At 31.6% G+C, this 23,754-nt stretch overlaps 1 protein-coding gene across 5 annotated transcripts in view; it reads left to right on the top strand.

The window, feature by feature from the left end:
• LOC127734819 (T-complex protein 1 subunit gamma-like) overlaps positions 1-23,754 on the top strand; it is a 273,760-nt gene that overhangs the window by 14,390 nt on the left and 235,616 nt on the right. The window contains exons 13-17 of one of the 5 annotated variants that reach the window (XM_052244845.1): positions 930-1,028; positions 2,140-2,326; positions 3,451-3,591; positions 4,142-4,273; positions 5,261-5,765. In XM_052244845.1, the coding sequence (XP_052100805.1) occupies positions 930-1,028; positions 2,140-2,326; positions 3,451-3,591; positions 4,142-4,273; positions 5,261-5,380 (679 nt within the window). In that variant the 3' untranslated portion in view covers positions 5,381-5,765. Of the gene's footprint in view, positions 1-929; positions 1,029-2,139; positions 2,327-3,450; positions 3,592-4,141; positions 4,274-5,260; positions 5,766-23,754 lie in introns of those variants that run through there. The other 4 variants (XM_052244849.1, XM_052244848.1, XM_052244850.1 and 1 more) reach the window with 4 other exon arrangements.

Here is a 23,754-nt window from a genome sequence, read left to right on the forward strand (position 1 = left end):
TTATCTCTCTTATATTAATGTTTATCTATTGGCGATCAAGGATTTAATTTTTAATCCTTATACCTCTGGCAGTACATGTTAATTTATTGAAGATCAAGGGTTACAAGGACTGTTGATATTCTAATTATCAATAAAGGCGTCTAATCAGCAATGTCCATAGCCTGGCATATTTATAACATGTGTGAATAGAAATTCATATTGTGTTTTCTTTATTACAATTTTAGAAAATTGACAATTAAGTTAAATTATAGTGTTGTTGTCAAATTATACGTGGTATTTATTTGCAGATTTTGATACATGTATGCAACTGTAGGAAATGTACGAAAGATATAATAGCATAAAATATTTACCTGTAATTTCTCTTTTATCATCTAAAGATAAACACTGGAGGGAACTTTTTTTACCTGCATTAGGAACACTTTTCATGTTTGCTACATGTACTTAGGTATTAATGCCAACAATTAACATACAATATTGTCATGCCGGTACGCGAATTTGGCTTTTAAATTTTTAGTGTTTATGTATTTTCATGTGTTTAATTTTGGCACTTTCTTTGGAGGTGCCAAATAAACCAAAATAAAACAACAACCAAAATAACCCAATTTACGGTATCTGTAAATTTGAGGTGGTGATTTATAAAGACATGGCTGAATGTGATTAATATTTTATATAATAAGTTTTAAAGACTGATCACATTCAAAGTAATTATTGTGTAAAATTTGCTATACCAAATTTTCAAAGAAACTGAAGAATAAAGAGCAAGAAAAAACAATTGTGCTAGTTTACATCTTTCTTTTTGTAATAAGTGAAAAATATAAAATCAATGCAATGAAAATCAACAAAATGTTAAGGGGGTAAGTGTTATTTCGTTCTGATACATCACTAATAACAACAATGATGTTTGATTTTAATTTTTGTGTTTTTTTCAGAGCATGTGGAGCAACAATTGTGAACAGAACTGATGAAATCAAAGAAGATGATCTAGGTACTGGCTGTGGACTTTTCTACATTGAGAAGTTTGGAGATGAGTAAGTTTATGATACAGTACATGTATAGCAAAGTTATCAATGTAAGAACAAAAGTTAGATACCTTTTATATATTGATTAAGGATTGTTCATATTGCATCAGCTAAAATTAAAGGAGTTGGTCCACTACGTCATAATTTTGGCCCTACAAATCTGAAAAATTTTCACTGTGATAATGCAGGGAAACATATGTTAAAATGTCCAATTGTTTCAGTTAAAAAATAAATTTTCACCAATTGTGTCATTAGTGACGTCATAATGAAGGGGAATTCGTAAAAATCTGATTTTGGCAGAATTCTGCAAAATTTATGACAGTTTTCTGAAAAATTAACAGTGGCGCTACCCTTCACCCACAAATATTTTTGCTGAAATATTCTTTATATACCATATTCTTTACTTTTCAATAAAAATTTCAATGGGCGAGGTGTGGCGCCACATACGAAATCATGAAAAAAGGTGGAAAATTGACAAATTTCTAGAAAAATTGACAAAATTAAATCTATTCCTATTTCAGGCTAATATATTAATAAATATGAAGCAGATATACAATTTTCGTTTTATACTTTTAAATATCATACATTTAGCAATGCATACCCATTAGATTTACTTCAATAATTGAAGTTAGAAAAAAACACCTTTACAGGGCCGTTTATTGGGGTTCCTGGCTCTACTCCTTTCTTTCTCCATTTTGATATACAAAATATGGCAGTTTTAAATGGCAATGTAAATTGTTTTCCTGGAGAGTAGTTGTTAAAGTTATAATTCTCTTGATTTCTGATCCTAATTTAACAGTCTCATCTGCAATGTTTTTGTTGCAATTATCAGAATAAGAAAAATATTGTACTAAAATTATCATGATTAGTGATATACAGAGTATACTGCAATGAATTGCCACTAAACGTTGTTTTAGTGATGTGTTATATATGCTACCACTGTGTGTAATCTTGATATATTTTCACATGCTGTATATATGCAATATAAAAACTCTAGATCTGTTACTGTGATTTTTGGACATTGAAAGGCATTTGAAGCACAGAAACTGTTGAGTTTTTTTTTTAATTCAATACAACTTATACACAATTGAATATAAAAAAATCTTTTATTACCTTTCAGATATTTTACATTCTTGGTAGAGTGTGAAAATCCTAAAGCATGTACTATTTTACTGAGAGGTGCTAGTAAAGATATCCTTAATGAAGTAGAGAGAAATTTACAAGATGCAATGAACGTAGCTAGAAATGTGATGGTAGAACCTAAATTAGTAGCTGGTGGAGGAGCTGCAGAAATGGCTCTAGCTCAGGTGAGGAAAAAGTTTAGGCTCTGGTAATGTTGAGGACTTTAATCAGTTATTGGGAAGGCAGTGGCTACTTATTAAATGCATAGTAATAGAGTAAAATTGTATATTGGAGGAGCTGACAAATTAATATCATAATTATTCATTAATTTTCATATAGAAATGCCAGGTGTTCGTCGGTCCATCTGTGCGTCCGTCCGGTCTTGTTAGCACTCTCACGTGAACAGTTCTTGCCAGATTTTTATGAAACTTATATCATAGGTTTATATCAGAATGTCTTGGATGAGATTGAAAATCGGTGCAGATCAATGATTTTTAATAGAGTTATGCCCCTTTGAAATATTGATTCTATGGAAATTTGCATATTTAGCGTTCTCATGTGTACAATTCTTGCCAGAATTTTATGAAACTTATATCATAGGTATATATCAGCAATGTCTTTGACAAGTTTCGAAAATCAGTGCCGATCAAGTATTTTTAAAAGAGTTATGCCCCTTTGAAACATTAGTATATGGAAAATTGCATCTTTCACGCTCTCATGTGTACAATTCTTGGCAGAATTTTATGAAACTTATATCATAGGTTTATATCAGCAATGTCTTTGACAAGTTCGAAAATCAGTGCCGATCAAGTATTTTTAAAAGTTATGCCCTTGGAAATATTGATTATATTGAAAATTGCATCTTTAGCGTTCTCATGTGTAATATTCTTGCCAGAATTTTATGAAACTTATATCATAGGTTTATATCAGCAATGCCTTTGACACTTTAGAAAATAAGTGTTTTTAACTAGTTATGACCCTTAGAAAAATTAATTATAACTGAAATTGCATTGCATTTGCTCTGAAGCCTTCATTTCTCTAAGATATTTATAAATTGTTTTCAAGAACAAAAAAAGTGTTTTTTTTTAGTTATTGCCCTTGGATAGATAAAATATGTGCAATGCGGGGGACATTGGAACTCAGTTCTTTTATTCATAATTGATACTACATTATAATAAAATTTATGATAGAGTAAAAAATAAGGGTATATATTTGTGAGCTATATGACCATTTGTATCTTTTGCTTTGTTTGAACTTGATTTATAGATTCATTGTACAAATATCTCTATTTGACTTTTTTTCTTTACAGGCTATGAATGAGAAAGCTAAGGCAATAACAGGTGTAAGCCAATGGCCATACAGGGCTGTAGCTAGGGCATTAGAAGTTATTCCACGTACATTAATACAGAATTGTGGAGCCAACCCAATTAGAACCCTTACAGCACTTAGGGTTAGTATATTCAGTATGACCAAAAACATATTAAACACATTGATCAGTCTGCAATTAGTCTTCTTAATTAACTGGCCTAAACACTGTGCATCAGTCGATTCATTTGAAACTTTGATTCAAATTAATATCATTTGTTTCTTATCCAAATAAATTTTCACTGATCATTGCTAAAATCTATGACTGAAAATTGAATTTTGTAAGAATCCATTATATAGTAGAATGGTACCCTGCATCTTGTTAAACAGTATTATAATGTAAAATTACAATTTGATGGTGGTATCAAGTTGTAGAAAAAAGTTGTTTATAATATATGTAGAACAAAATTGAAAGGGAAAATAATTTATGAATTAATATAGCCTGTCAAAAACAGTAACAAATTGTTTTCATGTATTCACATTGCTGATGTTTAATTAATGATGGAATGTTATAGCTTTTTACCTGAAAATATGTTTTCTGATTCACTTATGTATTTAGCGTCAAACTTATTGTTCGTACAGCAGTTATTTTCTCAGAAATGATTAAAAGATTGCATTACACAATTCTGTTTCAGGCTAAACATGCATCCCCTGACAACACATCATGGGGTATTGATGGAGAAAATGGTAAAATTGTTGACATGAAAGAATATGGTATTTGGGAGCCATTCTCTGTGAAAGTTCAGACACTTAAAACAGCACTTGAGGTAGGTGGCAAAGCAACTTCTTTAATACAATACATACAAAATGATAAGGTCAAAAATCTTTGACTACCTCTGTGGTCCCAGGTAGCTTGCTGGCCTAGAGTATGCCAGGTCATAAGAATTTTTCCTGCAATAGAATTTTAGTATATACTAAGATCTATATTTGTACATGATTATTTTCCATTTTTAGTGTAAAATACTTATGTATTGTTTAACTCCTTGTTGGTCTCATGGTAGTATTTTCACCTTGAATGAAAGAGGCTGTGGGTATAATCCTCTGCTGGTTCAAACCAAAGACTTTAAAATGGTTATTTGCTGCTTCTCTGTCTAGCACACAGCATTTAGGAGCAAGAGCAAGGACTGGTGGACTTCGCAGTCAGAAGAATGTGTCTTGTTAGAGTGACAAGACTACATGCTGACTGTTACCTTGTGAACTAGCATGTTAAAAATCAAGCTTATCTTGTCGGTCTAGTACAAAGCAGGGTCTAGATTTATATCACATTAGCATTTTCTCGTCCTGAATATGCATTTAGTTATTGATTCTGATATGGAATATCAAAATGATTTTTTCTCTCATAGGAAAAGATAGATTTTTCTGTCTCACATTATTCTGTCTTAAATATGCATGAAATGTTTGCCGATGGGTGTAAAGCAAACAACAATCAATCAATCTTCCATTTCTTTTTCAAGATAGAGCTTCAATATAAATCAAAAGGAATTGAAGCATCTGGAAAATATCTCGGAAAGCTGACAAAAAAGGGTAAAAACCAGTATTTTCACAAAAAAATATATTGTCTATAGATAACTTGAATAGTTGTCTATAGATAACTTGAATAGAAGTATTTTGCCCCCCTTCAACTTGAAATATAATTCCATTCACCACTGAAAAAATAGTGAAGGTTTTCTATATATTATCTTTCAAGAATCATAGTGAATTTTTTGTCTTCCTCATGCACCCATGTTTACCTCTAATTGTACATTTGATTTCAGACTGCCATGTTATTATTGAGGATAGATGATATTGTCTCGGGTACAAAGAAACAAGCTGACGCTAATGCTCCAGCTAAAGCAGCACCAGAAGCCCAAGCATCAGAGGGACCAGAGCCTTGAACACTGTTGACTTTATTTATTGTATTTTCTGCTTATTTAAATGTTCAGTATGAGTTGTTCTCAGTGAGAATGTGTTCATACAGTTTCATAATCTTGTAAAATCGAAATCCATTCATAATTTTATGATGGCTGCTTGAAGTATAAAATTTCAAGTATGTATATGGCAAAAATAAAGTGAATTTACATACATTATTTCCTAGAAATGAAAACTATGTTTTCTAGCATACATTTTTATTTATTTCATTTTTTTGACGAACAAAACCCCTTGACGACAGTGCTACAAGTGTGTGTGATATTAGTATTATTATGTGATGTGTCCTGTTTGAACATAATGAATTTCATATTTTATAAGAAAGATCCAAAATAAATAACTCAAAGATCAAAAGTTTTTCTTATGATGCATAGAGAATATATAGCTAATTCTGAAAAACAGGATTCTTACAGGACGTTGAGAATGAGCAAGCAGAAATTTCAAAGTACTGGAAAATGTAAAATTTAGAGAAAAGTTTTAGTCCTGAAGCTGTTCAGAAATTTACTAGCTGACATAAAGTTTGATAAGTTTTTTGTTTTTGTAATATGGAAAATTATAGATTTTTTATTCCTTAATTCATCAATATTTTTAAGTGAGTTAGATCAGTTAAATATCCACATTACAATGAAAACTCCTATTTACTGATTAATAAATATGGGATTGACAAACATCTTTAATTGTTGAACACAATTAATCACGAGACAAGTGACAACTGACACAGCTGTGATATTTAAATTACTCAGTTATCTACAAGTAACAGATCAACAGGAAAGTAGAACCTAAAAAACTGTTGTGGTCTTTAAGGTAACCCAATTTCAAAATCTTAAGTCTATTATAAATTACTCATTTTACTGGTGGTATTGAACTTTTGAAATTATTACCTCTTTGGATTATAATTGGTTATGGGTTCAGTCCCCAAAATCAACACAATCTGATTCATCTAAATTTTCATTGAAAAAAAACCAGATGAAACTGATGAAAATGATGGGCCTAAATATACTATAAAGTTATGAACCAAGATAGCTTTGATTGATATACAGAAATTAAACCCTAGGCACTGTGAAATCTGTTTGCAGCCGAAAAAAAGGCATTGCTTTAATTGGTCAAGCAGGTCTTTTTAAAACAACAATATACATAAGTAAGTCTTTCTTAGGCTTTTTACTATGAAGATTATTAAGTGTTTCTCTCCACCTATTGCAGTGCATTCAAAATTTTGACCCAATTGTGATTTGTTTTATCAAATCAAACCAACTGGTCTGATATTTTAACCAACTGTTTTATAAGAACCACAGTAAATTCATCATAGTGCAAAGTGATAAAATTATGCATACTTTGTGATTTTTTAGTTGCTATAAAAATGTCCAATTTTTTTTTTTTATAGTATTCCTTTAAAAACATCTATAAGAATCATACATCAGTTAACCTGTAATATTGAATAAAATATATTTTAATGTACAATATGTTGTCAATAAGTTTCCATAATATGAATAGATAATCTAAAATGACTGATTCCCCCTTTTTAGCTCACCTGGCCCACAGGGCCAAGTGAGCTTTTCTCATCACTTGGCGTCCGTCGACGTCGTCGTCGTCTGTCTTCGTTAACTTTTACAAAAATCCCCGATGATCCCGCCTGCCAACCAAAATGGCCGACATGGCTAAAAATAGAACATGGGGGGTAAAATGAAGTTTTTGGCTTTTATCTCTGAAACTAAAGCATTTAGAGCAAATCTGACACGGGATAAAAATGTTTATCAGGTTAAGTTCTATCTGCACTGAAATTTTCAGACGAATCAGACAACCCGTTGTTGGGTTGCTGCCCCTGAATTGGTTATTTTAAGGAAATTTTGCAGTTTTTGGTTATCTTTAATATTATCATAGATAGAGATAAACTTAAATTTTTGTAATCTTTTAAAAAAACTTCTCCTTTGAAACCACTGAGACAAATTTTACCAAACTTGGCCACAACCATCATTAGGGTATCTAGTTTAAAAAATGTGTACGATGACCCTGCCTTCCAACCAACATGGATGACATGGCTAAAAATAGAACATAGGGGTAAAATACAGTTTTTGGCTTATATCTCTGAAACTAAAGCATTAAGAGCACATCTGAATGGGGTAAAATGTTCATCTGGTTTAGACTGATCTGCCCATTAAATTTCCAGACAAATCTGACAACCTGTTGTTGGGTTGCTGCCCTGAATTGGTAATGTTAAGGAAATTTTGCAGTTTTTGGTTATTTTGAATATTATTTTAGATAGAGATAAACTGTAAACAGCAATAATGTTCAGCAAAGTAAGATCTACAAACAAGTCAACATGACCAAAATCATTAATTGACATCTTATTGGAATTGTTGTCCTTTAAAGTCATTTTCTGCAATTTTTTGGTAATTTTTGTTAACTTTTTTCAAAAATCTTCTTTTAATTTAACTACTGGGCCAAATTAAACCAAACTTAGCCTCAGTCATTATTAGGGTATCTAATACTACTTATTATGATTTGTACCTTATTAAACATGATTTCCAAAACCACAGTATATACAGGTGAGCGACACAGGCTCTTGAGAGCCTCTAGTTTAAGTATTGAGTGGGCTGTATTATCTCCCTTTTGTAACCTTCAATTAACAGTTTTTTTAACAATTCAAAAATTTCTACCTAACCTTTCAAATAATTCGTTACAAGAAATGTGTTTATAAAAATTATGGCAACACTTTCATAGAAGTAATAATATCATATATCTTTCACTTTGCACTTTGATTACATGACAATGATTTTCCCACAGCAGTTGACTCAACTCCAATCTTAATTGACTAGGATTGTCAGTTTTCTTACGGAAGGTCAGTGGTTCTCCGCAGGCACTCCAGCTTCCCCCTACATAAAAATCTGATTGGCACGAAATAGCACAATAAGTGTTGAAAGTGGCGTTAAACACCTATCAATCAATCTATGATTTGATAAATGAAATTCCAATTGCAATTGGGTCAGAATTTTGAATGAATTTAAATAGTTAGAAAATGCATACAATCAAGCCGCTGTAATAAAATGTTGTATATGCACATTAGAATAAAGAAATATTGCCAACAAATTTTATTTAGGTAATCTTAAAATAATATTGAAAGTCCATGTATATTACTAAATGAATAACAACTGTATTATCAATATTATTTTAATAAGGTTTTTCAATGTTTACAGTATCATATCAAAATATTGCATGCATACTTCTCTACTTCATATAAAACACTTTCCTTAATGTATATGTCATAGACAAGCCTGAAAACATGACGCACGTTCATTTCTCCAACATGAACCCCATGTATAAAATGTGAATACTAATGAAATGTGAACTATTAAGGGTTAGATCTGTTATCAAGAATGCACGTCTTTTTTGTCTAAACATGATGGAGTCTAAAAGCAAGACAGGTATGCTATTTCCAGCGGTAGCTGCGGTGTCAACAATGTATTAGTTTGTGATAGGGTCAGTTTATGGGGAACCAATATTGTTTGGACAATGATATTTGTTATGCAGTTGTATTAGAATTGGCACATCTCATTTCCATGGAGATTATTTGCCCTGTCCCCTCTGTCATGGTCTACTGACTGAAACTGTTGGTAAGTTTACATGTATTAGCTTGTGATTAGGTCAGGTTATGCGGAACCACTAGCGGTAGGTCAATGATATTTGGTATGCAGTTGTATTAGCATTGGTACATTCATTTCATTTCCATGAAGATAATTTGGCCCCGCCCCCTCAGTCATGGTCTATTGACTCGGAAACTTTTTGTCAATTTACATGTACAAATTTGTGATTAGATCAGTTTATGGGGAACCGCTAGTGGTCCGGGTACACAGTTATCGTCCTTTGATTTTCGTTGTCCACGAATATAGTCCCTAGTGTGGACAGTGTGTTACTTGTCGATTTTTTTTATACCCCTTCCAAATTTATTTCTCCAAGTTTTATGACTCAAATAGTAAGTAGGGGGGTGAAATGACACTGTAAAAAAATTTGGGTCATGAATTTTAAAGTTATGTAGTGATTTGGTCCAGCTGAAAAATGTTAAAAATTAGCACTTCGGAAGCTGTCAAAAGATTTGAAGACCCCCTTAACATGAAATTGTCTATATTTTGAGTTAGAGCCGATGAAGTTTTCTATAATTTTGATATAATTTGTCCCAAAAGTAGTACAACACACTGTAAAAATATTATTGAGAAAGCGCAGGTGGGATTTTTTTTTAATTTTCATTTATTGTCTAAAAGAAATGCACTACGAAATAACTGTGTACTCGGACCTAAGAGGTGAAATCAGGAAATATAGAATCTGTACTTTGGCAACTTCCCTGAATGATTTGATGGTGTCAATTTATCAAATAGCATAAAACTAAAGGATTTAAACTTTTATTTGATAGAATTTCTTCAAAAATGACCAATTTTGGCATTTTATGGTCAAAATAAGCATTTCATAGCTTTTTCAATTTTGATGCATAAGTGGCAATCTGACTTTCTATCTGACAGGTTTTTATGTGTCAATATTTGTGTTTCTATGCATCAGTCCAGTTGTATTACTCATTTGTGAAATCTGAATCTACAGAAAAGAAGATTATCTCGGACAATATGTGCAAAATGTGTTGTATATATGATCCTCGTCTAACGCCCTGTTTGGATCAAGTTAAATGTGAGGAGCTTGGAATATAAAAGTTGAAGTCCATTATAAAGACCTCACTAAATTTGTATAAAAAGCACTTAACAATGTCTTTTGTACCTGTTTTATGTCACATAATATCTTTCTTTTCTTCTGTAGGATAGCAAGCGGTTCAAATATAAGCCTGTTGAGACTAAAATTGCATGCATGTTTTTCACTAAAAAGTGAAAAATCTTTGTATCAGACCATACTGTCTGCAAAAAAAGTTGAATGCAAGAGTCTTTTTGTGCTCAGATTTATTGTATCATGTCACCTGAGTATAGAAATGATAGAAAAGACACAAAATTTCATTTCCTATAGCTTCAATATGCATTTTTAAATGTAAATATGTGATACGGCCTAAATTGACCCTAAATTATTTTCAGTATTACTTGGACTAAGACCCTTTAAAACTAATGTGATATGTTATTTGTAAGTTTTCTTTCCATTTAAAGTACATTAAATACATATGTAAGGATTATTTATAACCAAAAAGCTTTACAAATTTAAAATTGCTGGAAAATATTACATCTTCATGTAATGCCCCCTTCATTGGAAAACCTCCATTTTTAGCCACAGGCTCATATAAATTTGACTTTTTAATAATTATGATAAGTCTGATAAATCAAATGAGTACTCTATTGCTTTTAATACATAATATATTATATATTAAGGCATTTCAAAAGTATTTTTTTGCAATATTTTAATTTTTTAAGCCCCAAATGTTGATAGTTGAAAATTTTCAATTTTAACGTCTAAATTTAACACGCAAAGTTGAATATAGAATTAGTCATATTGTCTATAATATATATCCTATTGCTATGAAACTTTGTAAGCAGTCTCATAATTTAATACGCTTTGGTCATACAAAGTTTCATTAAGATTGGTCAACTTTTTCTACCCTATTAGGTCCGGGTACACAGTTATCGTCCTTTGATTTTCGTTGTCCACGAATATAGTCCCTAGTGTGGACAGTGTGTTACTTGTCGATTTTTTTTATACCCCTTCCAAATTTATTTCTCCGTGTTTTATGACTCAAATAGTAAGAAGGGGGGTGAAATGACACTGTAAAAAAATTTGGGTCATGAATTTTAAAATAAAGTAGTGATTTGGTCCAGCTGAAAAATGTTAAAAATTAGCACTTCGGAAGCTGTCAAAAGATTTGAAGACCCCCTTAACATGAAATTGTCCATATTTTGAGTTAGAGCCGATGAAGTTTTCTATAATTTTGATATAATTTGTCCCAAAAGTAGTACAACACACTGTAAAAATATTATTGAGAAAGCGCAGGTGGGATTTTTTTAATTTTCATTTATTGTCTAAAAGAAATGCACTACGAAATAACTGTGTACTCGGACCTAGTGATAGGTCAATAATATTTGGTATGCAGTTGTGTTAGCATCTGTACATCTCATTTCTATGGAGATTGTTTGGCCCCGCCCCCTTAGTCGAGGTTTTTTGACTTAAACCTTTTGGTTAGTTTAGATTGTTTGCCCCCGCCCCCTCATTCAAGGTTGAAACCTTTTGGTTAGTTTACATGTGTTAGTTTGTGATTAGGTCAGATTATAGGGAACCACTAGTGCAATGTCAATGATATTTGGTATGCAGTTGTATTAGCATTGGCACATCTCATTTCAATGGAGATTGTTTTGCCCTGCCCCCTTATTCATGATAGAAGAACAAAGGATATGGGTATCATTTCATGACGGAAAATCCGTACATACACAGCAAAATGCAAAGTAACAGCGCGTTAACTGCTATCATGAAAAATAAAAGCTTGTCAAAATTAAAACGTGAAACAAGGAAGAACCAATTTGTTGACTTCTTCGACAAAACAAAAAAAAAATTCTTAAACAGGTAAATCGATGATTTACATATTTTTCCAATCTATGACCGCAAATCAAACCGACCTAGAAAAATAATCATATTATTGCACGTGCTAGTATGTCTATTGGTATTTCTATTTAAAATTCTACCAGGTACAGTTATCGGAGGACATCTCGATGGTTATTTAGATGACGTCTAGTCATAAAATACGCACGAATTGCTGAAACTGCATGCATTTGAATTGTTTTATTCGAACGTTTGTCGTAAATTGGTAAGTATTTTAGTATGTTATCAGTCAAATTAAAGAGTGAGTCGATTCAGTGGAAATGGATTTGACGGGGCGCCCCTTTTATTGTGCAAATGATACAATCTGCCACAATAAAAAAATTAATTAAAGACAAAGTTGGGAGTTTTAGTTAGAACCCTGCTGATTAATCGGCGGAGGCCTATAGCAATCATCTTGCCAGTCTGTCTGAAATCACATCGCTCTTTATCTTGAAAATGCCTTGAAGTTCAGTGACGAACGTGGCATTATCATTTACAGTTCCTACAAGGTGTGTAGGCAGCACAACTACGTTGGTGATACAAAAAAGTAATTTCAGCTTTAAACACCCCAGGAATCTTGCATCTACAAAAAGTGTACATTAAAGGTCACGTTGAAAACTACTCGGTATTATAGGATATTTCAATGCCCCCGTCGTGTTGTTCTTATAAGTACAAAATCAGTTATAATTTTGATCATCAGGAAACTGTTGTCCCATTAATAAGATGACACAGAGGAAAGGAGGACGGGAGCGTGGTTACGACAATCGCAACATATCCGTCGACATTTTTTAAACAAATATTCCATGACGTTCAACCAACTCGTGATGGGAGATTTATACTCCATATACTTGAATGCTGCTACATAGAAATGACAAGTCCCCAATTGGGAAGCTAAGGTCATCTCTTTTGTCGTAATTTTTTGTTCTCAACCGACCCCCATTGTCACTTTCTAAGTCAAAATATGAGGCAGACTTAACTGTATCTGCGGTATCCTTTATTTCAAGTTTGATGGGATAGATGCGTTTAACATAGTGACCCCCAGTTTTATCTAGACACAGTAACGGAATTAATTTTTTTGTCTGTCAATACACCTATGCATTTATATTAGTTTTTAGACCTTACTAATATTTAACCTGTAATGAACACTTAGGACAACCACAATTATATATTTTAATAGATCTAAAAAATGATGGAAACCTTAAAAAAATAATGATGTGAAAAGGTGTAAAAGTGATTTTGTTACAATAAGAAAACAAATGCATATGTTGCAGTTATTAAATGGATGCCATTTTGGTATTGTGTCGTCACTAAAAATCACTCAATTGAATAGTCATATATATAAGAATCATATTGAAGACTTAGAGGCAGTCAGTTGTAATTCTCTTCCACATAAATTGTGAAACAAACTGTATGCAATAGGTAATAAGAGTTTTTTAAATTTTGTTGTGGAAAATTAGAAGAATTATAATGGTTATAATGACTTGTACCTGAACTTAAAAAAAAAGAAGAAATATTATCCCTACTTTTCAAGTGGAATATTTATCTTATTATTTATTTTTGAGCTCGTAATATAGACTATATAATAGCCTGTCTGAATAAAGAATGACAATAATGCAAATACATAAATAGTTCTGTAACATGCTTTTTCACTAGCCTACCTCAGTGGCAGAATGAAAATAATCAAAGATACCAGGATTATAATATGGTACGGAAGACCAGCGTGTCGTCTTCGTAAGAATCATCGGGGTTGCTTTCGAATCCAAACAGTTAAAAGGCCAACTTAAATATGAAGCTGAAGGCTATTGAAAACCAAATAATTTGAAATGTGCAAACAACACATAGCTTCCAATCTGTCCTCCAGTGATTACTTTGATTTATCTGTACTCGCTCTTCAATTATCTTACTATAAGGTAAAGATAAAGGTTCCTTACTCTAAGAAAATTGGTATATTGCTTTCATAACATTATGTATTTTCACAATTTTAAGTATATGAACTTCTGACTTATTCCTTTAAATAAGTGGTCGCATGCTTGCTGGATTCATTGTTTATCATAACACATCTCCTTATCTACTTTTTGTTATATGGAAATGATTTTAAAGACATTTTGGTTAGTAGTCCTGGTGAACATTTTGTTGAGCAGTCATTACGATGTATATGTACAACAGGTTACGGATATTACGTTTATTGACAGAATATGAAATAAAACACCAAAAGTGATAGACAAGAAACATTACTAGACGACCTCAGCTGTATTTGGATAAAACCTTTCAGAATTTTGGATTCTCAATGCTTTTCAACTTCTTATTTTATTTGGCCATTTAACCTTTTTTTGATTCAAGTGTCACTGACGAATCTTATGAGCCAAGTATCTTTGCTGGAATTTTCTTATAAATATATATCTCTTATATAAATGAATCTCAACATAACAACTGACTTTTGATTTTGAACAGGTATATGCGAATTCGGTGGGGCCGAATCAATGTTTTAAGCGCTCGACCTCTTGTTTCAAACATTACATAACCAATTATTCGAAGTAGAAAATATAATACTACAATACTAAACTAAACGGTGTCACCGAATGCAACCAGTTAATGAAAACATCTAGATTCTTCTACACTCTTAAATAAAGTATTATTTCATTTACATCGATTGCTATGAAGCTGTATTTGGATAATCGTGTAATAGACATTAATTCAGATTAGAAGTTGAAAAACGCGTAATTTATTGTCACTTTATAAATCCGAATCGCTTTTCTGGAATAACTTTTGATTTTGCCATTTGATAAAGGACTTTCCTATTTGAATTTTCCTTGGAGTTTTTGTTATTTAACTTTTCACCAGGAACGATCAAACCCTAAAATGTGGAGCCCAAAGTCTATAACTATGCGAGGACCTATATGACCAAAAGGGACATATAAAGAACAGCCAAATTCGCCACATGCCATCTCTGCCTGAGGGTGTTGTAACCTTAGCTTAATAAATTTATCCACGAAAAATTCAGAATGATGTAGTACCGAAACATTGATTACTGACCCCGATGATACCATCGTGGATGAGCAGTCTACTTATAGTAGAATAGGCATTCTGCTAGAAAATGAAAAATAACACTTTATCTACTTGATGAGTCAGAAGCATCTTAACGAATTTACCTTCACCAGGAACGCTTACTTACAAAATGTGAAGCCAAGGATGTATGTATGAATACTTCGACACATGAGGAGTTATATGACCAAAAGAGACAATCAAAACAACCGTAGGTCAACTGTATCGTAATTCGTTTGTTGTTGAAACCTAAGTTTCTTGATAATTTCTTAAATTTATCAATGTAAAAATTAAATCATTTACGTATAAACTGTAGATTCCAAAATGCATATTTGCACAATTGGAATAATTTGAATTACACGAAATAGACCATTTCTAGAATATATATAGAATATCATTGATTATCAATAGATTGAAGCAGAAATTGAACTAAACATAGAACTTGTTTAGTAAGTCATTTTCAAATTAGATGATTCCGTAGGCCCATTATCAGTTGCCTCATGTTTAATAAGTGACGTCAGGAACTACTAGTAGTCCCTGGGATGATAAGGTTTACGTCTTCTAAGTAAGCGTCACATGCATAGTCATTTGTTAGGCATTTCTTTGTGTATATTCGCTAAGTGTAATTGGTATCAAATGTAAAGTTAGGTTCAGTATACTTAAAGTGTTTATTAGACATCTATATAAGTATTTAAGTTTAATTGAAATTAATTACATCAAGTGTATTTATAAATCCATCGACAACATTTTTCCATAGTTACATATTTGATTCAACTTGAGTTTAGTACGTTATATATATATGTATACATACTTTGTTTGGTGAGGTTTGCACTTAACTGGCCCCAGTGAAATTGGATTTCCACTTGAATATTCTTTTGATAATTTTATATATTCACATATTTTGTTTAATTAACATGCAAAGTAGAACAAAATTTGCATACCATTCAACCTATTCGGTTCAAAAATTGTCAGAAAACATTCGTCGTTAGTAAAACTATTTGACAAAATTGTTTTATTTATAACTTTTAATTTGGAAAAAGTGTTCAACAATTTATTATAAAATCACTGTATCATTAAAGAAAAATAGGACTGTTCTAAGGAGAGACAAATAATTTTCTTTCTGTATTAGCATGGACATTAAATTTTGTAGCACTTAAATTTGTATTAAACTGACTTATACAACAAACGATTTGGGTGGCACATATACTGCTCTTACAATAAGATTATACTGGTACGAGCAAAGTCACTTCAAAATATGAAGATAAACTGAAATTATAGTGCAATTTAATTTCAAAATCCTAAAGATAAAAAAAAAGGTTTCCATAACTTAAGCGACACAGACTGATCAGGGGCGTAGCTAGGCCAACATGATGTGTACTCAATGCCGGGAAGGAAGTCATACGGTGTGGGGTCTGGGGTAAATGGTGCCAAATCCTGCATTCTCGCGATTTCCTGGGACTTTAAATGATGACCACACAGAAATCTGTGCAACTTTTGAAAATAATTAAATTTGAAAAAAATATTAATTAAAGAAAAACAATCAAGAACTTTTGGCTTAGAAATTTGGGTTTTTTAATGTGTAGTGGGTTGAGCTTGATTTGGTATTAAGTACAATTAAAATATATAGTGCCACCACCATACATATTTTAATTGTTACATAATCAGAAACCTTTAACTTACCAGTACATATACGTTTGAACTTGAGTCCCGAAATCTACAAGGAAAAGCATCAAAATATTTCCAATTTCCTTTTATTAACTTTAAAAACGAGAGTCCTATAATTTTACCAAGCAAGTAAAACAAGCACCACAAATCTCGAAGCATGGAAAATAAGCACTTTTAATCTTATAGCACGTTTTATTAAATTGGTGGAAAATGTTAAACGAAGCAGCCGTCTTGCACAACCGTAAAATAAAGAATAAAAACACATTGATCGTCAAATAAAAAAAAACGGCGAAGACGTTGCACGAAAATTACCCTTTACCACCCCGTTAAACTTAAGTTTGACTGGACTTTAAAAAATCTGTTATGACGACGTATGTAAGACTATACATAACTCACAGGAAAATTATAAGAATGAATCGTTGTCCATGGTCTATTTAGAACGTCATATTTTATTTCATCAGTTATTTTGAAATCTTAAGAAAATATGTCAGGGTAAGGAGGCATAGTAGACGTAACAATAGTGTTCTGACACGCCGAGGACTCCGCCATTTTAATTGTTTGCATCAGCAACATAATCACGATTCTGATTCCATAAATGAAGGTGTCAGATCACCAATTGACTCCCTTCAATTTAGAACGTATGTAAAAGTAGCCTTACTCTGACACAAAATAGTGCTTTTAATGTCATTGTTTATTTAAACTAACCAACAAATTTGCAGAAATGAAACTTTTGGTGAAAGAGAAATATATTTAGACCATTTTGAGCCAAAATTTACTTGTCTATGAGCTTGCATTAAAAATTGAGGATTAATGCGCTCCATAGTATACTAATTTAAGATTTCCAAAAAAACAGGGGTTATTTTTAGTAGTACCTATGTTTCGAAGGTCAGTTTTTTCTTATATGACTTTAAAGGTAGGTTGAAAATTGGCATGTAAAAAGGTGATACATGTACGATTCAGGATATACCTGGTTTCTATGAAGTTAAACTTAAGGTAAAATATTTAGAAAGCTGTGAAAATTGCAAAATTTGGTTGAACAGATGGGGATTTTTAATTGGTGGTCTGACACCTGAAGAGTGGACTAGTTTCCGGAACGGAATATATCTACAAAGTGACTATTAACATATTTTTATAATAATTTTAAATTTATTTTGTAAATTTAGTTTTATTCTTACTAGATTTACCACTTTTTATTATTGTCAAATTTTCGATGTGTACGCAACTGCGTTTTTGCGTACGGGTTGCTACGCGCCTGGCCTGATTCATGTACATATCAGTCATTTTATATTCACATCGCAAGTTATAGAAATAATGAAGTTTCTTAAAATCTCTTGCGTCTTGCTAATGTTTATGACAATTGTGTCTATTTTATTGATAGTATCAATTCTATTAAATAGCCACTGTTTTAATCTTTAATAACTCAGTGTGTAAACATTTAATTTGATAATATGTATGGATTAAATCCTATGTCAGATAGGCAAAGATCTGTTTCTGAAAATCTTATAAAACTTTCTCAACTTAGACCTTACCCTGAAAGAATTATCCACAAGATATTCAGTGCTTTGATGCGGAATTATTTATCGTATTCATTTTGGGAAATTAAAAGTTGATACATTAAGCTATTTTCAACCTCCAAAACAGGTTCTTAAGTTGTGCTGTAGCACCACTGTCCAAACATGTTTAACCCCGCCATATTCTTTATGCGCCTGTCTCAAGTCAAGAACCTGTAGTTCAGTAGTTGTCGTTGGTTCTGTCTGTCATACTTGGGTTTCGGAAATGGTTTTGCTATAAATCAGACTTTAGTTTATTCTCAATTGAATTGGTGTTCTCATTTTTGAAGGCCGCACGGTTGCCTATTATTACTTACATCCCCTTCATTTTAACTTTGGAGATATTTGTCTCATTAACAATCATACCTTCATATTAAAACTTCTTCAAGGGCAGTTGATGTTAGACGGATTAGATCATTCATTGTATGCATATAAATCTTTCCATATATTTATACAACTTTGGCTTTTTAAAAGTTTTGTTTCTGAGCTTTCGTACTGAAGGTTAATCCAGGAAATTGCGTACAGACCAGCAAGTTTTATATATTTTAGTTTGATTTTCAATTTATTGTTTTACTTTCAAAGGGTTTTGGAATTATTTTTTGAAGGTTATGCTCTGAATTATTCATAAATAATCGTACTTGTATAAAAACATCCTTTTGCTACCCTTGAAACCTTGTACAATCTAAAGAACAAAAAGGCAAATCCTTGGCAAACAGTTCTTAACGCCATCTAATTTGCTGTTCAGTAAGGTAACCTAACGCTTGGTGCCCCTAAGGGGAAATTATCTGTCGTAAAAGCAAGTTTAGTTGTTAACTCTCAGTTTATAAACTTTGATATTTGATATTAACTTCAAGTTTGAAGTATATAGTTGTACTAAAACCAAGATTACAATTTCATTAAGTCAAAAATGATCATAAGTTTGCTTTTCTTTTTAAAGTCCTTATAAATTTTATACTCTCAAACGTTTATGATTAAGCATTCCAATTTTTGGAGCCAATCTTATTAAAACCCCGTACGCGTGTCGTGTACACAAAAACAGGTATAATGTATCATACATTTATGTGACAAATGAAATATAGATATAAAACTATAAAACTGGTATATCTAGATATCTTTTGATCAATCAAATGGTATTTTTTAGTTTTAGGGCTTAATGGATTTTACAGGGGCATACGCTACGAGATATAAAAAAAATAAAAGATGATTTCTTTTGTTCAATCTTTAATCAAAGTGAAAAAGTCAATATAATAATTCGCTTTTAGCAGCCAGTTTGGTTCAATTTTGTCAAAATAAGCAAAGAAACATCGCTAATGAGTTATTCATTTGCAAGTGAATAATTCAACCTCATTGAATTTGTATTTATGTGACTTTTAATTAAACCCCTAACTAGAGATGGGTTTCGCATGAATAAGGCGTGTTCAGTTATCAAAAGGAAAAGAGTTTCAACATTGAAAATGAAACAAGCGTAAACCAATTGACTGACTGAGTCGATCCACAAAAAGCAATGACTAACATATACTTTTAAACCTATAATATGAAATCAAACAGACCTAGAAAAAATCCAATTGCACGAGTTCGCTATCTATTTATATCTATATTTATGTTTATATCGGGTTAAATGACCGTCAGCAGTCTTCGGTCCTCGATGGTTAATTAGATGGCGTCTAAACTAAAATACACACGAAATGCTAACACATATTATTGAGCCCATGCATTGTAAATTGTTAATCTTAGACTTTTTATAATTTATATATACGTTTTAGTATGTTATAAATCAACTATGAGAGTTTGAGTCAAATCGGCGAGCATGAATTTGACAACTAATTCCCCTTTAAACTTTAAAGTTTTATATTATTGATTTTTAACTTTTGGTTAGTAAGCGAACTTGATAATTTTAGTCAGTTAAAATACTCATGACTGGTCAGTCATTGTCTACACCTAGACTGACACTAAATGAAATTAATTACTGTACTACTTAAACACTTTCTCACTACGTAACAACATTTTCTTTCTCAATGTAATTCCAAATACGCATGTCGTGCACATGGCAATATCTACATCTACATCATGTGTTTTTACATATTTTTAATGTCCTATATTTTACAAAACGGTTTTCAATATTTAAATAAGATAGGGTAATATCATTGCATGAATTCCTTTCTGCACCGTCGATTTCGGCGGTCAGTATCTAAAGAAAATTTAAGGCGCGCCTGACCAATGCGACGTTCGTTACAAGATAATAAGGACAAAGTAGTAAAAGTGGTAAATCTAGTGAAAAAGAACAAAAGAAAAGTAACTCTTCTTATGATAGAGTCGAGAAAATCAATAATAAAACAATGCCGGTGACGACACTGATCAAAAGTTATTTCTAAATAACAATTATACATTGTAAAGAAATTATTTGTTAACCTGTGTTATTAGAAATATACATGCAAATAAACGATGTTTTATGTTCATTACTTATCGAGATAGTTGCATTAGAAGCTGTGAAACTGAAATCTAAAAAATGACAATCTTTTCTGCATATTGATGAAAAAAAAAAAATGGGAAAAATCATGTTCATACAAAATCCAAAGATCCTTCGGGTCACCAATTTTTGGAGTGTTCCACGAAGTCCTTAATATGTTACAATTTTTCAAAATATACTTATTTTTGCATTCTAAGTTTTCGAGTACATCGGTCTGCTCTTGTGACATGAAAATTCAATATAGAAATAGTGTCTTTTCATTAATATAACAATATAAAAGTCTGACTGTGCAGGTTAAAAAAAATAAAAACACTGGGTGTATTCGAAAAACCCAGTTCATGTTTTGTAACCATGTTTGTAGGTATGGTAAATCGGACTTATAGGGCAAACTTGACATAAGTAACAACATCCTGCATATATATAGGGATCGTACATTTCTTGGCGGGACTGTAGATAAATTTGGAAAATCCTCAAGAAAAGTGAATAATTTTCTCTTTTGATCAAAATATTACGTCTTAATATAGACGACCAGGGAGAGACAAACGAGATAATTCTAATTTTCCCTTTGGTAAATTTTAATTTCTGTGTAGCTATATTACAGCAGGGTATATTTGATATCCCAGTGGATATGATATTCCAAGGTATGTACTTCCTCTCATTATTTCCTTAATATGATTGCGCCATTAATTGGGAATCATAGCTCCTGAATCAAGGTTTTCCCGAATAATTCGAAATATCAATTTAAAAGTTTAACGAACGCAATAATGATTTTGGTGACTCTTATGGAATATCTGATTGTTACATCACAGATTCAAGATACATGAAACCACTCCTAGGTTTATTTTAAAGGAGTTTGTGTTGTATTGTTGAATGTTTGTCCTATTTTTGTTTGCTATATCTGTTGTTTCAACAGGAAGCATCGAAAAAGAACACTCATGATAAGAAATAGAAACTGTAGGAATCCTCATATATTTCTCAAATATTTTTACCTCTTTCCGAATCGCCTTTTGTTTTCATATTAATATTGTTGCGAAGTAGATGACGTAGTGTTCAAATATCATTTAAATAGTTTTACCAGTTAGTCAAATTAAAGATATAAATGTACATGAAATAGTTTGCTGTCCTTCATTGATTCAGTATTTGTCTTAAAACTGGTTTTTAGAAAATTTAAAGTTAAATCATTGCAAAGAGATAATTTTTATTTATTAGATCATTTGTATCACTGCAGTTTCAGTCACCAGATAATAAAGTTGCTATAATACTCAGTTTTGAATTATATAAAAATGATTTGGAACATGTTCATTCTTAAATCTATTAAAAATATAACATTAAGTAACAAAATAGTTGAAATAACACTATTCTTAGATTATAAAATTAATCCTGCTGTATTCCCAATATCCTCCCCGGTCTATGATGGAATTCGTGGCTGCTTATTTCGTGTTTTTCCATGGTGTTGTCAATTTGTGAGTTTAAATGTCCATTTGTTTCTTCTGCCTATCTTTTCAAGATAAGTTCCTGGTCCGTCCGGAGATTGATTTGACCAGAGAACATCTCTTATCAACCGTAAGTCACTCTTGAAACTTTGGAAAGAGAAGAGAACCCGTTTTGTCTTATAATTAGATAACTATATCCACATTATCTAAATTTGTTAAACTAACAAACCTGGTTATTACCTATATTGATATTAACTACAATCTTGAAGTATAGATTCTAGGTGCTGACGTTGTTTGACATCTTAATTAAGTGTTATAGTTTTTTTTTTGTAATAGTCTATTTTATTCGTTATATCAATTTGACGTGGCTTGGTACTTGTATATCCCGTCATTGTGTTTTTGTGCTATGGTAAATTCTTGTATTCTTGTCTTTCGTTTTTGCTAACATGCTTTGTCTATATGCCTTTTTGTTTTTCTTTGTTAACATATTTGTTTGTTTTATAGTGATTAAGATTATAGCACATTGTTGACTGCTGTACCCCTGTTTTGACATTTCTACCTATTATGTCTGTTTATTTTGTTTACACTTGTTGTCAGTATAATGTAGTATTATGCAACTGTCGTACAAGTGAGAGATTTAGCTAGCTATAAAACCAGGTTTAATTTACCATTTTCTACATAAGAAAATGCCTGTACCAAGTCAGGAATATGACAGTTGTGATCCATTCGTTTGATGTGTTTGAGCTTTTAATTTTGCTATTTAATTAGAGACTTTCCGTTTTGAATTTTCCTATTTGTTATTTCTGATACTTTCAAGTATGATATTTTTTTCCCTAAACTGGTAAAACGAAGACATCAGTTCCTAATGGAGACTGCAGTCACACCATAAGCTGACTTGTAAGTGATCCCCTTCAATATATTTATGATGAGTTATAATTCAATGACCTGCTTGGGCATCACATATTATTTATTTGGTGTATTCATTCCCCATTGCGTTTAAGATGAATATTATATTCATTTGTAAAGTTCTGCATTATATGCTAGAATTAGTATCTATTTTTCACATAGATTATTTATCATTTGTTGTATCACACATGGATATATTTAGATCTTATTGCACATGACGTGTCGGTAATGTATTCTATTGATTATATATGTATTAAGTATATTAATGGTCATCATTAACCACGAACTTTTCCTACGTTGCGATTAGGATTTAAACGATTGTGATCTTTAATTTATTTGATTATTGGTTCACTAACTTTGTCTGCTCATGACTATATTCTTATCTGTTGTTAATTCACACACATTGCTATCATCACAATTATGATTTGATATAGTTGTTGTTTCATTTACTTTATTTACGTCAAGACTAAGGTCTTTTATGTTTGTTAATTCATTTACTTTTCTTACGTCACCATATGGTGGTTGGTTCACTTACTGGCCACAATAAGCTTGAATCTCCATTCAGTTAGTGAGCTTGGATGTTTGTATACCTAGCCAATACGTTGTGGTTTTATCAAATGTCTTCAGTATATTTAAATAATATAAAATATAACTTTCATTTTTATGCTTTGCCAAAATAATGTGGAAAAAATCTTTTTGACTTATTATCATCAAATGTGTAATATAATGGTCGT

Source organism: Mytilus californianus, unplaced genomic scaffold (assembly GCF_021869535.1).
Source record: "Mytilus californianus isolate M0D057914Y unplaced genomic scaffold, xbMytCali1.0.p SCAF_3, whole genome shotgun sequence".
In the NCBI taxonomy this organism is placed as follows: Eukaryota; Metazoa; Mollusca; class Bivalvia; order Mytilida; family Mytilidae; genus Mytilus; species Mytilus californianus.